General features: G+C 37.7%; 1 protein-coding gene across 1 annotated transcript in view; it reads right to left on the bottom strand.

Moving 5' to 3' along the window:
• Positions 1-3,029, bottom strand: part of LOC5572560 (pre-mRNA 3' end processing protein WDR33) — a 45,243-nt gene extending 42,214 nt beyond the window's left edge. Inside the window, exon 1 of the mRNA XM_001654024.2 lies at positions 2,395-3,029. Within this exon, the coding sequence (XP_001654074.2) occupies positions 2,395-2,658 (264 nt within the window). The 5' untranslated portion in view covers positions 2,659-3,029. The remainder of the gene's footprint in view (positions 1-2,394) is intronic.
• Between the last annotated feature and the right edge of the window lie 19,799 nt (positions 3,030-22,828).

Genomic DNA, 22,828 nt, shown 5'->3' with positions numbered 1-22,828 from the left:
TAGCCGGGTTTGGGTCAAGCTCGGTGAGAATTGTGAACAGAGTAACAACCTGAAAGCGTTCCTATGCACCGGAAACATTGAATTTATCATCTTTTCGAGCTCGGGTTTTATTCGGGGTTCTCTTAGAAAACTTTTTCGGGTTTCGAGTCGGGTTCGGGTTTGAACAGCGAAAATTTTTCGGGTTCGGATCGGGTCCGGGTTTGCTTTTCAATTATTGTATCGGGTCCGGGTTTGCTTTTCAATTATTGTCTCGGGTTCGGGTCGGGTCCGGATTTGAAGAAATAAAATAAGTCGTGTACGGGTCGGGTTCGGGTTTGAAAAATGTGAAACCCGACCATCTCTACTTCGTATGTCAGCACATGCCTTGTGGGTTCAATCTTTGAATGATGTATAGCGTTTGAAGCATATTAGCGAGGTCATAGGTCAGTTCCATAAACTCCTTCTTGGTCAGCGCCATAGATCGATTCGCCATATGTCGCCGTATATGTTGCATAAGCGGTTGCTCGTATTCAGATGAAAATGTCTTTGAGAATTCAACGCGTTTATAGTGCTCCACAATTTTTTGTCAGCTCTTAGGTTCAGTCAACTCACCCGTACTCGATCTCCGTATCTCAATGGACCTATGCACGGGTTAACTTTTTGACGTTTTGGCGGTGCCATGTTATTTATGTGGCCATGGTAACTAATGAATTCGGCACCGCTCAAACGTCAAATTAGTGAACTCGTGCATGGACCAATGCACGTGTTCACTAATTTGACTTTTGAGCGGTGCCGAATTCATTCGTTGCCATGGTCACGTAAATAACACGGCACCGCTCAAACGTCAAATAGTGAACTCGTTCATGGAGTTCACTAATTTGACGTTTGAGCGGTGCCGAATTCACTGGTTGCTATGGTAGCATAAATAACACAGCACCGCTAAAACGTAACATAATGAACCGGTATAGGTCCATAGGTCCATATCTAGTTAGAGAACCATAGTAAAATTTGGTGTTCATGGCTACCTCGATGGTCCCTTGCTGGGAGGGAGAAACCAATACAAAGTTTCTCTACGTCACAATGAGCCGAGATTTTGCTGTCACGAACTGTCACTGTGAGCCCGGATCTTAAAAAATGGACAAACATTATAAAAGCGCCTAATTAGCCAAAGCATCTTTTTGCATATCATCAAAAGTAGCAAAAATCGAATTAGAATCAATTCATGCACATTCAAAAGTAACGTCACGAGAGCACCGTTTATTCTAATTGAATATAACGTATTGGAATGAGGCTCTTTTTACTGTTTTCAATAAAACTGAAAATTAAACGCATAGAAAACTGTGGCTCTTTTTCAATGTTTGTCTAGAAAGATCGAAGGTGCACAACAAATGAAAACTAGCGATTTCCACCAAGCCTGCCTTGATTGTCGTAGGCAAACTGGAGTTATCTTGTAGTTTGGAAACATTTTGTATCAAATTTCGTGTGTAGTATCTGTGCCTCCCTCCCAGGTCCCTTGAATCGCATATTTGCACTGTTTTAGTATTATGTAACACGATATCACCCTAACTCGATGCTCCCTTCATTATCGAGTTATCGTTATGGAGAGATAAAGATAACTGTACATCATATCTTGTGACTGCTTGCGAATTATTATGCTGCGAACTCATATGAAAAATGCGAATTATAAATTACATCCCAGTTATTAGGTTAACATTTTCACTGTCCGGTCATAGAGGACTTGCAATGGTTTACAAAAAAGGTTGCTTTATTTGAAATTCTACATTTTCTAATAAATTTTGCATTGTGATTGATGCAAAACTTACTGCAGTCAACGTACGGAGACAATTCAGCTTAAATTATAAGAATCATTTGTGGTTATACTTGTATGAAATTTTATCGTTTCACATTTTTTTGGTAGATTGTATCAGAGTGAAACTTTTAACAGCTACTGTTTATTTACGTTTGGACATAAAAACGTCATAGTTTGTATACACTGCAAAAAAGTGTTTTGGTATAATCCTGGAATACTAAAATCATAATATCATTATTCGTTTTTAGAAAATTCAAAGTGTCCGGGCATAGAGGCTGTCCGGCCATAGAGGACTTCCCCTAACAATAGTGCCCCCAGGTTTGGAGCTTGTTTAGATGGGTTTTATCGTGCACGATTATCTCCATGATATAGTATGATATAGTATAGATATAATTAGAGCTGTAGCAGTAGACGATAAACAGACTCTCATGGTGTGTTGCGGATCATGATTGTTACAGAAAGCAATAAGTGAAAGATAATTTCAATTTGAGATTAGTAACTGAGAAAAGCTAAACATTTGCAGACATAAACTTAATTCGCTGCACATTTTAAGCTACATCATTTGGAAAAATGACAAAAGGAAAAAAAGTTCAAGGTCAACGTACCTCCAGCGCTTTGATGATCGATGCATTGTAATCGACAGTTTTACGCATCACCGACTTACGAAGCCGTTTCCCGTCGAAATCATCCTGCGTCATGGGAAGTCCGCCGCGGAAACCATTGAAGTGATGATACGGCCGATGATGGTAAAAGTTGTGCTGGGGCTTTTGCGACTGAGGATTCTGGTAGCTCAGTATGCGATTAATGGGGGGCGGATTGGCATAACTTCCCCCTCCCATCGGATCCGGCGGAGGTTGCGAAAACTCCATCTTTGTTTTTTAACTAGCACTTCAGCACTTAATGTATAATAGTTTTAAATTTAACAAGCCCAATATGAGACTATAATGCGTTCAAACCAAAATGCATTTTCAATCCACTGAGTTTTGCTGCATTCCTACAAGTTTTCCATTTTTCGACTCTTAACGCAACATTCTACGCGCGAATATTGTACTCGCTTTTCAGCTCCATTCCATGAAGATATATTAATATTTGCACACCAAAACACTCGCGGCGACTTCAAGTTTCAATTTATCACTACCAAACTGTATATTTTCGTGAAAAGTGAACGATTTTTGCAAGAATTCTTTCAACAAGAACTAAACCAACGCGTGAAAGAAGCGACCATTTTCACCGAATGACATTTTTGACGTTTGTTTCGGATTTTACCCTTTATGTCGACTTCGTTTATACCGACAATCTGCTGATTTTTATAGCCAAACGGCTGCGTACTTTTACACTGTGATAGTAATTAACGCAAAAAGCAGAAGAATAAGGAAACTGGACTATCGAAATTTATATTATTATATATTATTTACTGCTTCGCGACTAAAAATGGGTGAACCAACGTGCAAAGTTTGATTTTTGACCAACTTCGCCGCGTCACAACTCGATTCTCAATAGTGCGCATAATGCACACGACGGAGGGCATAAATGCGCACTAGACCGGCCCTTGAACAAAAAAAATTGGAAAACTCAACAGGGCACCCCCTACATATGTGCATATGGGTAAGGGAAAAGCTCTCTCAAAATTTCAACTTTATTGGTTGCTCCACCAGCCGGCGCAATCTAATCGATGTTTGTATGGGATATTCGTTTCAAATATATTGAAAACTAGTGGTCCCGGCAAACTTCGTCTTGCCATCAAGTAGGCTGTTGAAAAACGCTTTTGATCGTCCCATATAAAATGACAGTTTCGTTCGCGCTCGTTTTTTCAACTTTCCCGGTGAATATCCTGGTATTTTTATACACACGAACACGTCGGAACCCTTGACGAACAAAACTGAGGAAGAATCATTCAAATCCGTTGACCCGTTCTTAAACCATTTCGTGACATACAAACACCACTCCATTTTTATTTATATAGATTGCACCTAGGTCACTGGGTGATATGAATAAAAAACTTTGAACTTTACTACATGTAGCATCTACTCAAAAACAAAATCCACAAAGTTTACTACACTTTTGGTATGAATAAAAAACTTTTCGAACATGTAGTACTTACTACTTTCGAACATGAGCAGTGACTGAAGCTGCACGTTAAGAAATTTCCATTCAGAGTGCAGAGTGATTCTGCACGTAAAGAACAATCTATTCAGAGTGACGCCTAAAATTAATACAATCCATGCATATGAAGAAAATGCATGGAATCTAATCGATTACGCGACAATTTGCACAAATCATGAAGGTGCTGTTATTTGACAAAATTTGTAGTGTAATTTTGCGATTAGTCTGGTATTCTCTTTATGTCTATGATTTTATGATGATGGTACATCAAAGAATTTTCTGGGTGGTTTTCGGCCTTCGCCAACGCCAGTGATTGATGATTTTTTAAATACTAGCTTAATATCTATGAAGAGATCTTGAGATTACAGCTATCAAATTAGGAACCACATATTTTCTAGCACCAGTACTGAGATTGTGGTGAAATTGCGGTAGAATTTTGATGCTCCCCGTGTGTTTTCTTAACAGCATGTTGGATTCCGAAAGTTCTAAGTGTTTCTGCGATATTCTCGTTATTTTGGTGGGGTTTCTGATAGTATCCTTGGAATGTCTAGAACTTAGAATGTCGAGATTTTTATGGGAATTGTAGTGATTCCATTGGTAGTCGTTAGAATTCAATGAGGATCTCCCCTAAAACACCAGGCACAGACAAACAGACGTCACACTCTCATCGTTGTCCATCGACCACCTTTTTAACGGTCGATTCAAAAATATGGTAGGTGGCCGATCCGCCACCCGCAGCGCTCGTATCGTTTTTGTTCGTGTTTGACGTTTACACACTACCGCCATCTGTTGGCCCATCGGCCAAACACACCGATTATAGCATTGGGCGTACCTGTCTTCGTGACTATGATTTTGATTAAGATTTGTTCTAAGTGTTACGTCTGTTTGTCTGTGCACCAGGGTTGCCTTTGAAATTATCAAAATTCTTGTCGATTTCCCAAAAAATCCCATTGAAATCTATAAAATATTTACCGACATTCAAATCGTTTATATTAAACCGTTGCTTTGAAATTCCAACGGAACTGGAGATCAACGGAATCTTAAAGGTTTTTACAATAATTACGAAGATTGGTTTTCAGAATTACAAATATTCACACAATAATTCGCAGGAATCCCACCGCAATATCATAGATTCTTACAAAAATACCGTCTCAAAGATACCCACAGAATTCCAAGAGATTAATATTCGGAATCCCATTCCCACCCCAATTCTAGAGTTTTTAACAGATTCCTAATATTTCCGCAATATTCCTAGAATGGTATTTAAATTTTCAGAATTATCATAAAAAATCCGACATCCCTATCGGAATCTCAAAGTTCCTACAGGAATTCCGGAATTCAAAAGGAAATCTGAGATGTCAGATGTCAGATTTACACGTAAAATTCAGAATTACTTTATCAATATCTGAATTCCTACCGACATCCTAAAATTCCTAGAAAATAACATAATTATCGTAATGCCAGAATTCACACGGATATTACAATTTGCTACTGCCGGTAATCTTACCGGAATCTCAGAATAGGCGGAGCGAAAGTTTTCGTAACCTCAGAATTCCTTTGCAAAACTCAAAATACCTTCCGATATATCAAAACTCATATCGTTTTCCCATGATTTTTACTCAAAAGTAAATTATTCCATTTAATTCCGCAAACTCAAAACATGTGTAGCAACCTCTGAAGCTAACTACCAGTAGCTTTGTAGTAAATGCTACCTTTATTCATAGCAATGCGTTGTTTGTAGTATGTTCGAAAGGTGTAGAAAGGAAAATGACACAAACATGTTCCACTCGTGTTCCACATATAGCGTTTACTACCGAGAATGTAGTAAACTCAACTTTACTACATTTTATTCATACGGCCCACTGTTTCGTTCCGTATACCAGTTGATCGCATTCAATAGGGTCCTAAAGCCCTGTCAGAATTTTAGTACCGAACGCTTAAGTTTAGGTCAAAAACACATGTTTACTCAATTTTCTAATGTTTTTCGTTGGTTTAAGTCCAAAAAACATTTTTAATGTTTGTTTTTAGATTTTGTCACACCCCCTGGCTTAAACTCAACTATATACAACTATATACAGCTGTACGGTTACTTGGGGACCCATTTGAGTTTTTACAGTCGATAGTAGTTCTAGCAGAGGCGCGTCCACGTTCGAAACCATGGGTACGACAAACGTTGGTAAATATTTTACCTTAGGATACCTCAAGAGTTCAGGCTAGATTTTCTCAAAAAGTACCACAGAAATAGAATTTCTCCAAAGATTATTTGGGAAATCATAAAAATTTCTTCAAAAATTCTATGAGAAATTTTTCAAGGAAGTCCTAGTGTCTCCAAAATTGTATCCAGTGATTTATCCATAGATTTTCCTGGGACATCCTCCGAGATTCCTGGCACTTTCTGTTCAAAACATCTTCTCAAATTCTATCAATAACTTCTCCAGTAATGCCGTCAGGAACTTCCAGAGGTTTCCTATAAAATTGTCTTTCAGGATTTATATATTTTCTGTAGATGCCTTCAGCAATTACCCTAGAGATTCCTTCTATGATTTCTACAGAAATTCTCCCACTAATTCTATGAGATTTTCTAAAGTAAGTCTTGAAAGTTTTTTTTTATGAAATCTTCCAGAAATGTCTTCTCAATGAATTTTTCGAAAAACATTGAATCAGAATCTCGGATGAAATTTGTGCATGAATGATTGGGAAAATGACTGTAATATTAAGTGGTGTAAAAACTTGATATTGGATGGAATGCTGGAGAATACATGGATGAAGTGCTGGAGAAATTCCTAGAAAACAAAAATCGATTTGTTTGAAAAAATCCTCAAGGAATTCTGGATTTATGACAGTAAACTTGAATGACTTGTACAAGGAATCCACATGAACAGACGGAAGAATTCTTGTTGAGTTTCTTGAAAAAATCCTTAAACTATAAACTCTGGAATAAACCTTTGTGGATTTCTTCGGGAGAAATTCTGTGGAAATCTTTGGAAGATCTCCTACAGTAACAACTGGAGAATTCGGTAGAAGAATTGGTGAAAACAATATTTAGATAAAATTCTAGGATAGATTTGGAAAAAATGAGGAAATCACTGGAGAATTTCCTGGAGGAAATTTTGGAGAAAATTTTCTAACCGTGATTTGAAAAATTACTGGGAGAATTGGCAGAGAAATCTCTAGATAAATTTCAGAACAGATCCCATTAGGAGACCCTGAAAGTATACAATAACTATGATGATTTCTGAAACTTTTACTCTGGGAATTTGCGACGAAATTCTTGAAGACCTTCTCTGGCCATGATCACAGGGTTTGACGGTGCCAAAGTAGAAGGTGCACCAAAATAATATCCGTCTGTGAAACATATCACATTCCCAATACTTTGGCACACCTCTAACGGATCATGATTTATCATGGAACGGCTACATTCAGGCATATTATCAGGTCCTCTACGAACGGAGGGACCGCCAGGGCTCAGTAGTTACTTATAAACCAGTGCTGGTTGTTGATGTTTCAGTTCGTTTACACGAGCTGTAGCATCCTTTGTACTAATCAGTAATGGTGGTTAAGTTTCAAAGCTAACGTGTGATCAATCATTTTATAATGCAACTTAAGAATTAGTGTTTGGTAGAACTCTGTGTCGTTATAAATTCGTGATTGTGAGGGTGCTAATAACGATATTTGAAGAAATGTATGGTGATGAAAATTTGAAAATGGCATTAAAAGTGATTGTGATAGTTTTGTTATAAACACAAACATAATAATACTTATATAAACCCTACTAGTTTAATGATCGTTATAATACATTCTGCAATCATTTCACTGAATATAAAAACTATTGCCTAGCTCTTAACACCTTTAAGATAAAAATGTTCATAATGACAGCGAGTGCAGTAGAATTGATAGAAGTGATTTTATTTTTCGACTGTAACTTTCTTGATCGTAGTGATAAATTGTAATTTGATTATCTTTTGATTATTTATTTAGCAATGATAACAGATGGTAAATGGTAATAAATATGAATGAATTTGAAAGCAGTGTGATGTAATTTTGATAAAAAGTTGTAGCTGTGAGAGTGAAGTGATGTAATGGAAAGTATATATATGATGTTTATTACGAAAGTTGATGAGTGATAACACCGCGGAACACGTTTTTGTCTCCAGCACCAAAATACCACTATTCACTTAATTAAGGATTGCTGAATCCATTGCCGTTTTCAGAAATATCATAGCACGTCTAGTTTTTGAGATATTGACTGTTGAAAATGCAAAAAAATGACTATTTCAGCCAACTTGCATGCAAGTTTGCCAGCTTGTAAGGTAATATATTGGCTTAATTTGCCACAGAATTCAAACTTTATGTGTATAACAATACTTATCATCAAAGTTTGTATTACTTTCGATACGGAAAAGTTTTTTTTTGATGGTTTAGAGAATTGTTGTACTTTGCCATATAGAAGAAACGAAGAATTTTGTATGGAGACTGCAAGCATGTTAAAAAAATCGGTTTAAACGAAATTTAATCGCGCAATTTAAATCAAATTAATTCTGAAATGAAAGTTCAAGTTATATTTTGCATGTTTGGTGGATTAGATTACAAAAAAGTATGATAAATTGTTCTTTAAATTTCATGTTAACATTAATAAAACCAGTGTTTTATACAACTTTGGCGACCTGTAGCTAAAAATTGTGACGTGCTGGAACATTTCTGAGAATGGCATCAGATTCAGCAACCCCAAATCTACTAGAGACACATAATTTGATCCTTGAGACACACAAAAATGTCATTTTTGTTACGCTGTGTAATCGATGATATAAACTATCACTCAAAAACACAAGTGTCGACGGAAAAAGTGTAATAATCATGTGGCAGTGACTAATGAAATGAAATGGGGGATGAGGATCTTTTAATAAAACTATTTCGTTCTTCACTTCAACCACTTTAGTAGCTTTTCAGTCTTATCATAGTTTAATAGTAGTCTGGAATACTAGACTGCAAAACTACGGCAAGGGCTGATTGCTGTTAGGGTACACAGTGACCATTTGAGCAACATTGCTTAGGAACGTATGTGTGATGAACGTAATAGAGGCTTATAAAAGCAAATGTTGGGAAGGAGCTTAGGGCAGATTAAGAGTCCCAGTCGACAGGGGTAGTATCGCTAGTGACAAAAAAAATCTTGAAGACCTTGTTGAACCCGGTAGAGTCCCTGAAGATTTGTCTGGAGTCTGTATAATTTCGCATCAGGTTTCACTGCAAGCAGAATAAAGAAAAAGGAGACTTTTAAGGTCATTTTGGTTTAAGCTGAGACTTCCAGAGATCTTCCATTAAAGTAGAAACTTTTTAGAGACTTGCATTAAACTAGAGACCAGAAAATATAAGGGGGAATCTTGTAAAATATTTTTTTTTAAGAATTAACTAAGGACTACTTCCACAAATTACTACGGCATTTCTGAATTAGCCAAGAATTTCATGACACTCTGGAACTTGCATATAGGAATTGTTCTGTAAATCGTCAAGAGATTCAGCAATGCTTTGATAGGCAGAGTGAACGAACGTTAAGAAATTGCTAACACACGCGTGCCTTGTACTATGCAATACAACAGGAATAAGATTAATCCATAGCTCCTTCCAAAGATTCTTCAAGAGTGTTTGATAATTTTATATGGATGATCCAAATAACTTCTCATAAATTACTTCCATAAATGCCAACGAAAATTTCTCCCATATATAGGGTTGGTTGGTCGTTGATATTTATGAGAAACCACCCGTTCATTCATTCAGATACGCCATAGAAGATTGTTCCAATTATTTTTCCAACGATTAAAGAAGTTTCTAGTAACAATTCATACAGTCATTTTCCCAAGATTTTCGCTATATATATTCTCAATCGTTCTTCATACCAGCCAGAATTTGTTGGGGGTCATGCACAAACCATGTCGTGCCTAAGCATGAGAAAACCATGAAAAGCTTATCCTGCCTTCCATTCTCCATAAGAATAAGAATAAGTACGACGTTTATGGAGTTTGTATGTTTATTGAACAGTTTGATTTATTTTTCAAGCTTTCTGATGATTTTGTTTTTGTTGAATCGTGGGTAGGACAATCCTTTGACTGTCCTACCCAGGTTTATTCGTGCGTAGTACATGTCCTACCTGTCCTACCCACTTCCCGCGCCACTGAGTTCTAGAAATAACTATTCGTGATCAAACGTCAACATCCCACCGCAAAATCGCTAGTGTTTTGAGGTGATTTTAACCTCCAAATTGCCAAATAACCTCCAAATCATCACCTCCAAGTTAGTTCCAATAACCTCCGTTATATGAAATATGGTGCCGCGTCGATTGTCGCAAGTTTCTAGTTAAACAGTCAATTGAACTGCCAAATTTTAACTAAGAGTTAAAAGAATCGATGAAACGGTTCACAGCTTAACACTGAAGGGTTCATTCATAAATTTCATAACGTTAAAAATGGCCATTTTCGACACCCACCCACCTCCTCGTAACACTTTTTGTATGGAGATTTTTCAAATTTTGTATGAGCTGTAACGCTACGAGGACACCCACCCACCCCCTTCAGCGTTATGAAATTAATGAATGGGCCCCTGAAGTTGTTCACTCAGAAACACGGGTAGTCACAGAATGACTAAATTTAAGTAATTTATGACTATTTTCTATCTGCCTCTCTTTCATCCTGCAGGGAATTTTATTCCTATTTGTCATTTCACCTGGGTTGAAGCATCGCTAAGCTTCAACCCAGTCGAAATGACAATTAGCGTGAAAATTCACTGCAGAATGAAGGAGAGGCTGATAGAAAATAGTCATTAATGCATAAACTTTAGTAATTCTGTGAATATTTTTATTTCTGAGTGTTATTATCTGACATTTCGGAAGGGACACAAAATACACCCAAAATTTGAGTTTAAACCAAGAGTAAGGAGTGGGACGAAATCTCAAAAACTGGAAACAATAGGGTTCTTAAATGTTTTATGAAATCTTGATTTAATTTAATAACACGAAAAAGCATGTTACTGCAACTACTTTAGCAAATTTTCACGAAAAACAAAATACACTCAAAATTTGAGTTTGAGCCAAGAGGTGTGACAAAATCTTAAAAATACATAAAAAAATATTTTTTGACTTAAACAAATAAAAAAAATGTTAAAACACTGAGTAAACTTGTGTTTTTGGCCAAAACTTAAGCATTTGACCAGGTCCGTCCCACTCGGGCTCAGATTGGGTACCATTTCTGGAGCTCGATTTGAAAAGGTCCTAAGTAACAAAAGTTAATAATTTGTGTTTATTTCACCATTAGGTAGATTCTACTCATCTTAATATGAGTGTGAAGTACCAATTTGATATTATATTTCTTAAAAAATACAAAAATAATTAACACTTTGACGTAATTAACAAAAACTAGGAACAGTAAAAATTTGTCCATTCGTCCTATTGCGCATTCGGTCGAATGTAGCTTAATCGAAAAAAACGCGTATTCGACCTTTTGTCTTATATCTTCAAGATTACAAAATCCCCCCAGAATCAGACTCTGGTTGAGCTACTGAGCAAACCATTTATTGAGATGAAGGCAAACAGCAGCTGATGCTGTGTCATTTCCTAGGAATTCATGTTTTAGTGTTCGCGATTGTGAAAGATCTTAAGGAAAAGTTTAGGGAAACCGACAGCGACATTTTGCTCTCTTCGTTCAACTTTGATTTAATCTTCGGCCTGTTGCTATCCGAGCATCACCGCAGAAGTACCGACGATGCCTTATGAAGACTTCTCCAACGATATAAACAAGTAAATCTCCGACAGCCGCATCCGTTTCATCTTCTGTAAAGTAGACATTCCGCAGAGATGTGAATTTGCACTGAGTAACATCGCTGATCGCATTAATCACTTCGTCAACGTTATACAAAACATATAAATATGCAGAAAACTCCAGAAATTCTCTGAAAATCTCTATTTTTGTTTACAACGGTGGGTCGTATGTGCTTCACTGACCATCAACCAGCCCGATCGTACTTTGACGTATGGACAGTTTCAGACGTCAAACGTCTGAACGTGCCCGTTCGATGTGCAGCGGTGACTGGCGTTAGGTCGTATCGATTAGGTCGAATGAAACACAAACAATCTCAGATAGACGGAAAACTTGTTTATGCTCGTAAATAAAAAAAATGAGTGTATTCTTATGCTTTTGTTTAAAGGTTCACTGGGATGGATTTCGTTTTGTGTCTTAATACGTATATTGTGTGTTTTTAACTGTTTGCTTGAAATAGGAATTGAATTTCGTTTGTGAAACTTCATAGAGAGTTATCTCAGACAGTCAAAAATGTCACATTCGACCTTTTCAAATCGATCTCCAGATTTGGTCCCTCGGTAGTCCAAAAGGTACCCAAGTTTGACAGATCGCAGTACACTTTAAACGGCATAAGCCATTTTACGAGACGTTTCGGAACAGCTGATCGCCGCAACGGCGTCAATTGACAGGAGACCTGGGATTAAATCCAGCATAATTTTTAACAACGCCTTATCTGACCAAACGGGAACATGGAGAAAATGACAAAAAAAGAGATCCAAACATGTTCGTTACTGTAACATTACACCTAGTTTTTGTACTAGCTACCTCTTTGTTACCCATATTGCACATAAAAAGGCATTTTTGTGATCAGAAATATTTTAATATTTTTTCTCCATTTAAGTTTTCGCCTGTGTGAAAAGCTACGCTAGAAATGCGCACAGTCATCAACCATCATCATCGCGAAAACTGACGACGATGATTGAATTCTCCCAGGTCTCCTGTCATTTGATCAGCTTCGTAAAATGGCTCATTCTAGATTACCTTATGAGCCATAAAATTTTGGGCAACTGCATGGGACATGGGGGTCTTTAATTTGTCTTTGATTTGGCACTAAAATTGGGACAGAGCTTTCAGACCCAATTTTTTTTTTGGACTTAAATCAAAGAAACGCGTTAGAAAATTGAGTAAATATGACCTAAACTTAAGCGTTTAGTACTGAAATTGAGACAGGGCTTTAGAACCCAAATGTTTCATTTGCTGCATACCCAAGTAACATTTTACTAGCTGAATAACAGTCTCTTCTACTGGAATATGCTCGAGAATGATTTGTTCAACCCTTATTCAGCAAAATTGTTTGTTGGGCAGAAGCCTGGTACTAGAGCTGCAGCAAAGGGTTTATTTAAATATTACGTAACTCAAAATTTGTATATTTTAGGCCCCCTCCCTCCTTCACGTAGCCGAAAAAATAAGAGTATAAGCCATTTTACGAAGCCTGGTCAAATGACAGGAGACCTGGGATTTTTTAATCATCGGCGTCAGTTTTCGCGATGATGATGGTTGATGACTGTGCGCATTTCTAGCGTAGCTTTTCATATAGGCGAAAACTTAAATGGAGAAAAATTATTAAAATATTTCTGATCACAAAAGTGCTTTTTTATGTGCAATATGGGTAACAAAGAGGTAGCTGATACAATAACTAGGTGTAATGTTGCAGTAACGAACATTTTTGGATCTCATTTTTGTCATTTTCTCCATGTCCTCGTTTGGTAAGATGAGGCGTTATTGAAAATCACGCTGAATTTAATCCCAGGTCTCCTGTCAATTGACGCCGTTACGGCGATCAGCTGTTCCGAAACGTCTCGTAAAATGGCTCATTATCAAACATATTCTCAAAACGCATCTATGTACATTCTAGTTGTTGAACGATTATTTATTATCCTCTATTTTCAATCTAAACAATTTTTTCGAATCATATTCAAACTGAGATGATCATATTGACACTGTGAGTTTCATTTATATTTAAAGTAATATACAGTCAACTCTCCCTAATTCGATATTGAAGGGACCATCGAGTTAGGGAGTTATCGACTTACAGAACACAGAACCAGTGCAACTGCGATTCAAGGGACCATCGAGTTAGCCATGAAATCCAACTTTTAGTATGGTTCTCTAACTCGATATCGAGATACGATCGAAATATCGAGTAAGGGAGAGTTAACTGTATTGATGAAACGATCACACTGTAACACCAAAGTACCCTTTAAAGGGTAAAAAAGTACCCTCTTTGAGAGAAACTAGTTTAACTCATAAAAAGAGTAAAGGGCCTTTACTCATTCAAGAGTAAAGAGCTTGTACGTCAAAACAACGAGTAAATTTTACCCATTATACCGAATGAAAATTTTGTCAAAATGGGTAAAATTTACGCTGTTTTCTTTTTCAAATTTTTATTTCTTTAAAATAAGTGAATTTCATGAAATGAAAACTGAATGACAAACCTCAGATTAGATTAATTAGGTAGCTTTATTCATAAAGATATATATTATAATAATCATAGCAGCAGCAAATTCGAACTATATAAAAAAAAATTCGTTTAAAATAATAGTGATAGAATAAACAAATTGCCAAGTAAGTTGTAATTACTTACCTTTCCTACCAAGCCATTTGATTTAATTTTAATTTTAATCATTTTAATTTTACACAAGTTTTTGTTGCTGAAAATTGATCACTAGAATGATCAGTGAGAAACTCCAAGAAATTTTTCACCCTTTAATGGGTAAATCCCTTGAACGTCAAAATGGGAGAAAAGTACCCTTTATTCAAAATTTGAAAGTACCCTTTATTTTGACATTTCCATATATCAGAAAAGAGTGGGTATTTTTTGCACATTAAAGGGTAATGCCGAGTTTACAGTGTAGTCAATTTTACGAGACGTTTTTGAACAGCTGATCGCTCATTTTATGAATGAAAATTTGACAGTAGGCGGTGTCGTAACGTGTGAAAGTAACAGCAATATCATCAGTGTTGCCGTTTCGTAAAATGGACTCAGCCCGCCAGACAACGTCATCCGAACGTCGCGTAAAATGGCTTATAGAAGGACCTGTCACATGAAAAGGCCTATAGATCGTTGCACGCCAGACCTAACCTCGAAACTCCATATAAAAAAAATGTCAACAATTCCAGCAGTGAATGTCAACTCCATATTAAAAAAATCTAAACAATTCCAGCAGTGAGTGTCAAAGAGCAGGACAGTCAATTGAGCGTGATGAAAGAGGGACAGAGAAGGAGAATTTTTCGTGACGTCACCATGCACTCTTCTATTGTGTCGTCCATCTTCTCCTCCGGTTCCTCACTGTACACACGGGTTACTCGTCGTCATAGTAGGGTGTTTTATGTATTTTGGACAAAGCGTTACGTGTATATAATTTGGCCACCTCCATTTGATTTTGCCGTAAATGGCCAAATTATATATGCGTAATGGTCTGTCCAAAATACTTTGATCACCCTACTGTGCATTGCGCGATTATTTATCGCGACGGCGATCTTGAAAACTTCTTAAAATTGCGTGTAGATCGCCGCAGGTACTTCAAATTGTTTTGGTGTCTTCTGCGCGATTATTCCATAGGAATGATCGCGCAGAAGACACCAAAATGATTTGAAGTACCTGCGGTGATCTACAAGCGTTTTTTTTTTAAATAGTCGGCGCGAGATTTTTTCACGCCACGCATAATAACATCCTGGAGTTTTGGGTGGCCGAAACACATATTCATGTATTGAAACTCACAGGTACTAACCGTGTTAACGAATATCACAGACAAACAGACGTAACATTTTACCACAGACAAACAGACGTCACACTCTGATCGCTGTCCATCGACCAACTTTTTAACGATCGATTCGAATATCTGGTAGGTGGTCAATCGACCACCCGCAGCGCTCGCGTCGTTTTTGTTCGTGTTTGACGTTTACATACTACCTCCACCTGTTGGTCCAACTACAGTGTTTTTAGCATTGGGCGTACATGTTTTCGCGACTATGATTTTGATCGCGATTTGTTCTAAGTGTTACGTCTGTTTCTCTGTGATTTTACATTTGATTGATCCTACAAATGACCATTTTTGAATCCCCGAGATTGAGGTGTTCAATAAATTGTTCAATTTGTAACTAAACATCTGTGACAGGCTTAAAGGAACGGATTTTAGTGAATCATTTTATTTGATCTCTACGTTTCGAGAACGGTTTAGTATCCAACAGATCTATTGCCAGTTCTTCAGGGAATTAAGTCCTAGTGGTCACATCGTTCATAATGTTGAATGTCAGATCTTAATTATGCATATTAAAAAAATTGTCAAAGCGAGTACGCTGCAACCCATTACATAATTGAAACTGATGAGAGCTAGTCCGCTAAGACCACACAGAGGCTAGGCCGTTCACAACCGATTGCAAATCATAAAGAAAAACAATACAGAAGTTGTTTTTATCAACTAGACAGCTACTGACTGATACTTCAATCAGCAGCTGCAACTCTCTTTATTAAAACTGGGAATATATTTAAAATTATTAGCCTTACACAAATATCATACCTATTTAAACGAATCTTCAACACTTTTATCTATGATGACGCATGTTTCTCAACCGACGACTCTTCTACTTGAGGTGCGACACTACCTCTATTCCAACAGAAAAGTTTTAGTTCAGTTTTCATTTTGAGGCTGGGGTAAAACGGTTAAAGATATTTCATTAGACCGAACACTAAGCAGGTCTGCAATCCATTAAATAACTAATTTTCGATGAGGTGGCGTTAACGTCAAAGTACTTAATATTTTTTTGTAATTCCGTTGCAAATCGGCCTACTTTTTATTAACAGAATAGACCACATTGTAAAATATCGTGAACAGGGTTTTAAGTCAGGGAACTATCAATTTGTTCTCAAAGGGGTTTTTTAAAACACAAGTTGTTCGGTTGAGTACCAAATGATTTCTCACCAGATTTATTTCTCCTGTTTATCATTACACTTCTATCTTCCCTTTTCTTTATACCTTTCTCTTTTACGCATGCATCTCTCTTTCTCACTATTCTTGATTTACATTCTATGTTCGAAACCGGTGTCTTCCTATTTTACCGAATGTCATATTGAACTTGCATACAACAACTCCTCATCCCTTTAAGAAATTACTAAACATTTGTATATACAATTATCCAAACAGTTGTTCAACTAAAATTCATCAATCTTAGCATTTCCGATAGCTTATCTAATAATAAACAAAATCTTTCTTCCTTTTCTTCTTCGATCTTCTTTCACTTCTTCTGATAGGATTCTGTTGAATCTCTAAATTTTCATCCTCAAAACTTAAACCTTCTAAATCTTGTTCTTGAAATATAGACGAATCGGCAGGGTAACCGTAGAACGACGAACTTGATTCTGAAAATTCATCTTCTTCTCTTCTTCTTTTTCTATTATTATCTTCTACATTTTCTTCTTCATCACCTTCCTGCTGCTGTAAACAATCTGCGTGCGGCCGATGCGTTGCATCAACTGCACCCATCAAACTCTCTCCTCGAAAAACTACTTTGTGATCCCTTTTGTGGTATGAATCAGGCTGCACTTTCAGTTGACGCTTGGGCGCCCAAATCATCCTGCCCCCGAGGGAAACCTGGAAAATGTGATCAGAAACCGGTTTTAGAAACTTTGCGGGAATCCACTTTCTTATGTCACTTTTGTTAGAATTTTTGTAATAGATCAGGTCTCCTGCCATTAGCTTATCAAAATGATCTGGCTTCCTTTCCTTTTTAGTCTTGCATGCATGCTGGTTATCATCATAAATTTCGGTTAGATTCTTCTTAAAACTAGATTTAGGGTTAATCAAATCCAGTAGGATTTTGGGTTTGTATGAGAGCAAACGCTCAGAAGGGAATTCGCCATCCTTTTCAAGGCAAATGTTTCTGTAATTGAAAAGAAAGTAGGATATTTGCTCGTCCGTATCCAAACCCCTGATTTCTCGATCCAAAAGAAACTTCTTTAACACGTCATTGACCAAACGAACCGTTCTCTCTGCTTGGCCATTGCTCTCAGGGTAATACGGAGGGCTCTTCATGACTCGGATTCCTTGCTTTTCAAAAAACTTTACAAAATGGTCCGAATTGAAAGGTCAGTCACTAAAACATCCGGCAATCCGAATCGAGCAAAAATACCTAGAAAAACCTTGATTACCTTTTTATGATCCGTACCATTCCTCATGTATTCCAACTCAATCCATTTTGTGAAGCTGTCCACGACGACTAAAAACATCTTCCTTTCAAAATAAAAGAAGTTCGCATGTAGTCGACTAAATGGCTTTTTTGTAGGTATCCAACTAGAATAAGGAGCTGGTTTTGTAACGGTGTTCATCTCACTACAAATGCTACAGGATTTCACGTACCTCTCTACATCTCCGTTTATGCCAAACCATTACACGGTTCGTCTTGCAAGTTGTTTAATTTTGCTGATACCCGAGTGATTGGAGTGTAATAATTTAAGTACTTTTTCTTTCATACTTACAGGAACCACAACTCGGTCTTGAAACAAAACGCAACCATCAACTTCCTCAAGATCTTGAGATCTTGATGTAAAGAGTATACATTAGACTGATGCAAATTTTGAAGTTTTTGCTCCCCTATGCTTAAACGATGTCAATTATGATGAAAATGATCCTCCCAAAATTTTAAGTGATTCGGAAGAAATTTGACTGTGCACACGCCATTTGAAGTTTATATGGAGATTACTATGGAAAACGCCAATCTTTTGTGTCCAGCCCTCTATCTCTTCGTCATAATATTTTAAGAAAAAGTGTACACACTCATCTCATGTGAAATCTTCCCAGCTACAACTTTGCTGAAGACCACATATTGATGGGATGTAAGGATAATTTGTTATTATTGATAACAAAGTCTTTATCATGCTGAGATGATCATTCAATTACTTTCAGAGCAACACTGCTTTTTTGCTGTAGAACATAGTAGCCTGGATTACTTTGATCTATTCTTCACCCCAGGAGCACCACTGTTGCCTGCTGAACAGTTGGTGAAGCATGCTACATGCAAACCAACTTTATGATGATGAATAACAATTTATCCTGACGTCCAATCAAAATGTGGTCTTCGGCAAAGTTGTAGCTAGGAAGTTTTCACATGAGATGAGTGTGTTCACTTTTCCATAAAATATAATGGCGAAGAGATAGAGGGCTGAACACAAAAGATTGGCGTTTTCCATAGTAATCTCCATATAAACTTCAAATGGCGTGTGCACAGTCAAATTTCATCTGAATCACTTCAAACTTTGGGAGGATGCTATTTACCATAATTAAAATCGTTTAAGCATAGGGGAGCTAAAATTTCAAAATTTGCATCACTCTAGTATACATCCTTAAAACATTTTTCCAGACGATTTGGCCAACCATAGTGAAGATAATAAATGATTTTTTGAATGAAATGATCCTTTTCTGTTGCTTTAGCTATCTCTCGATAGTCAAGAGGAAACTCATCTGAAAAGTTCAAATTCTTCACAAATTCTACCGCTAACTCCTTGGGAATTTCTTGTTCAAGTGGAAAACGGGAACAGAAGTCAGCGTTTCCCATTTTGGATGCAGGCCTGTACACTATCTTATCTCGTAATCGTAAATAGACATTTCCATTATATAACGCTGCAACCTAGTAACCGACATTGCGTTTTTGCCCTCCTTGCCGAAAATACCAATGAGTGGCTTATGATCCGTAAAAATGGTGAATTTCATTCCATACAAAAATCGGTGATACTTTTTAACGGTACTGACGACCGCTAAAGCCTCCAAATGTAGTATTGGGTAGTTTTTCTGCGCATTGTTGAGAGAAAACGATGTGAAGCTTATTGGCTTTTCTATTCCGTCTACTACATGAGCAATTACTCCACCTACACCATAGTTACATGCATCCGTAACCACTACGATTGGCTCATCTGGGTCAAAGTATTCCAAGAGTTTAGGCTTTAACAAAAATCTTTTGCAATCCTCAAATGCTTTGTTACACTCTAGCGTCCAGGTGTAATGAACATTCTTTTTCAAAAGACTATAAAGACAGTGTATACGGGATGAAAGATTTGGAATAAATTTGGAGTAGTATGTAAGCAACCCCAAAAAAGCCTTCAGTTCGGAAACATTTCGAGGAGCTTTCGCTTCTCGAATAGTTTGAACTTTTTCAGGACAAGGAAGTAACCCTTGTTGAGTCAAAACATGTCCCAAATATGGCAGCTCTTCTACAAAAAATTTGCACTTCGCGAAATTTACTTTAATGTTGGCCTTAGCTAATCTTTCTAAAACTAAATAAACTTTTTTCCTACAATCTTCAAAATTTTTACCCGCAATCAACACGTCATCTAAATAGGCACATACACTTTCAATTCCTCTTAACACCTGGTCCATAACTTTCTGAAAAATCGCTGCGCTCGATGAGGCGCCCTGAGGTAACCTGTTGTAACGGTACAGACCTTTTATGGTATTGATGACCATCAATTTCTTAGATTTTTCAGAAAGTAAAAGCTGTGTGTAAGCACCAGCGAGATCCAATGAACAAAATACTTTCGATCCAGAAATAGCGGCAAAAATGTCTTGAATTAGAGGGAGAGGGTAGGTATTTGGCACAATAACCTTATTAACAGAGACTTTGCAGTCAATGACCAGTCGGATTTCTTGATTCTTTTTCATGACTACAATGACGGGCGATGCCCATTCACTGGCTTCAACAGGAGTTATCATACCGTCTCTCTCTAAAATGTCTAAATAATCAACAACTTTTTGCTTCAAACGCAAAGGAACATCGTAGGCTTTCTTAAATATTGGTCGATCCTCTCTCAAAACTAAATCCCCAGTAAAACCAACTATTGGATTTGAAAAATCCTTGTCAAAAACGTTTGGGAACTTAAGCCCCACGCACAATGTGAGCGGCAGCGCGGCACAGCGGCATGACGGCGGGCCCATCTTGAGCTACACTCTGCTTGTCGAGTCAATGTTGAGAAGGATTTAGTCAACATGGGATTGATAAGTGGGGTGTGGATCAAGATGGGCGTGCCGTCATGCCGCTGTACCGCGCTGCCGCTCACATTGTGCGTGGGGCTTTACTCTTAATGTCGTCAACCGTTTCCTCTTCCGTCAAAGCATTAATCCTCCCTGATGGTGTCGAAGGTCTAGCAAAAGTATTTCTCCATCCCTGATAAAAAACATCCAGCACCGGAGTACTACCAGAGAAAGTTCTCTGCTGATGTCTCCTACCTGTACTGGGACGAAAACTTTTCCTAAAATCGCCAAACGCTTTTCATCTATGACTACTAACTTTTTGTTGCAAGGTTTCAAGGAACGGGTACTGAAATTTCTCAAAAACAAATTTTCCGAAATGACGCTCTCTGCAGAGCTGCAATCAATTTCCATTGTTAGCCTCTTCCTGTCTGCTAAAACTTCAACATAACACGGTTCGCTAATCTTCTTAACCGCCGAAATCATCATGCAAGGGGATTCATCTTCCGATTCTGTATCTGTGTCATGTAAATCCGTCTTTAATCTCTTAAACAACGCGGATGTAGAAGCTTTTGAGGATTTAGGCGACTGAATAAGGCTAACACTGCTTCTTTCCTTGCTTGGGCTCTTTTGGTTCAGCTTGTAACAAAACTTTCTAGTATGCCCGCGTCTTTTACAAAACGAGCATAAAAATGATGGTTTCCCACCATTGTTCTCGCGACGCTCTTCAAACCTGCGGTTTCTCCGGCCTCCTCTAGAAAACGATCTATCTCTGCCGTAACTCCTACTCCTGCTTCGACTTCTACGTTCAAATCTAACGCGAGAACGATCTACCCTAGCACCAAGTCTTGCAATGACGTTTCCTCGGGTACTGGTCCTTTTGTCATCGTCTTCCTTCAAATAACGCGTCCTGTCACTAGAGATCTCCTGATTGACGATGATACGCTCAGCTTTGGAAGCAGTGAGATCGTCTTCATCAAATAATCGCTTTTGCAACTGCCGATCCAAAACACCGATTACTAATACATCGCGAATATCTCTCTCTTTAAAACCACCAAAATCGCACTCTTCGGCCAATTGTTTGACGGCAAGGACAAAATCGATTGCTTTTTCGTATTGTCCTTGGCGACGAGTCCAAAATTTATAGCTATGTATGACATCTGACTCCTTTTTATCGAAACGCTTTGTCAACTCCTCAGTCATTTGCTTGTAGGTCAAGTCTTTAAAATCTTTACCCGGGAATAAAAGCTTTAATTGGGTAAAAACCTCACGGCCACATACCGCCAAGAACGAAGTTTTGTACTGGTCTTCCTTGATATTGTTATGCAAAAACAGTCATTCTAACTGCTCTTGGTATTGAGCAAATGGTATGGTACCAGGCAAATAAGGCTCAGTAGTGGTTTGCAACATACTGAAAGCTTTTCAGCCCGAGAACGCAACCGACTCCCAGCAGCAACAGCCCAACAGCAGCACAGCAACCTCCGGAATCCGCGAAAAAAAATGGCAGCACCAGCACTCCTCCAAACTCCACGGGAAAAATGGTAGCACCGGCACGGCAACAGCAACCTCCAAAACGCCTATCCAACACCACAATTCAGTTTCTTCGCCGTCGATCTTCTCCGTGATCAAATTTCACTACGGAATTCTGCTGCATAAACAAAACACTGGGTCACTGACCTTCGATCAGGTTTATTGACCTCACTCCGCCGGCTGGCACGGCAGGCAACAAACAACAAAATGCACTTTTTTTTTGCCTCTCGATACACAAAATTCGAGTGAACGAAGGTACGGTGCTGCCATCTGGGAAAAGTTTGCTCGATGCGTGAAGCGTCGAAAATTTTGCCCGGCAAGGTATAGGAAGCGAAATTTCAAATGCTCATATAAAATTAACTACAATAGTTATTTAAAATCTTTTCAGTATATGTTGATATACTTTTGATGGGCTACATTATAGGCATATAATTTTGAGTTTTATATATTTTTCTCAATATGCTGCTGATTGTATAGTTGATGAATAGTCTAACCCCGTACACTTAACAGAATTTAATTAAAAAGTGTTTTGAATTTTCTAGGAGCATTTGAAAATTGACTTCCTATGCTTTGCCATGTAAAATAATCGGTGCTTCACGCATAGG

Source organism: Aedes aegypti, chromosome 3 (assembly GCF_002204515.2).
Source record: "Aedes aegypti strain LVP_AGWG chromosome 3, AaegL5.0 Primary Assembly, whole genome shotgun sequence".
Taxonomy (NCBI): Eukaryota; Metazoa; Arthropoda; class Insecta; order Diptera; family Culicidae; genus Aedes; species Aedes aegypti.
The sequence above is the reverse complement of the archived record's forward strand: the minus strand, read 5'-3'. Positions and strand labels throughout refer to the sequence as shown.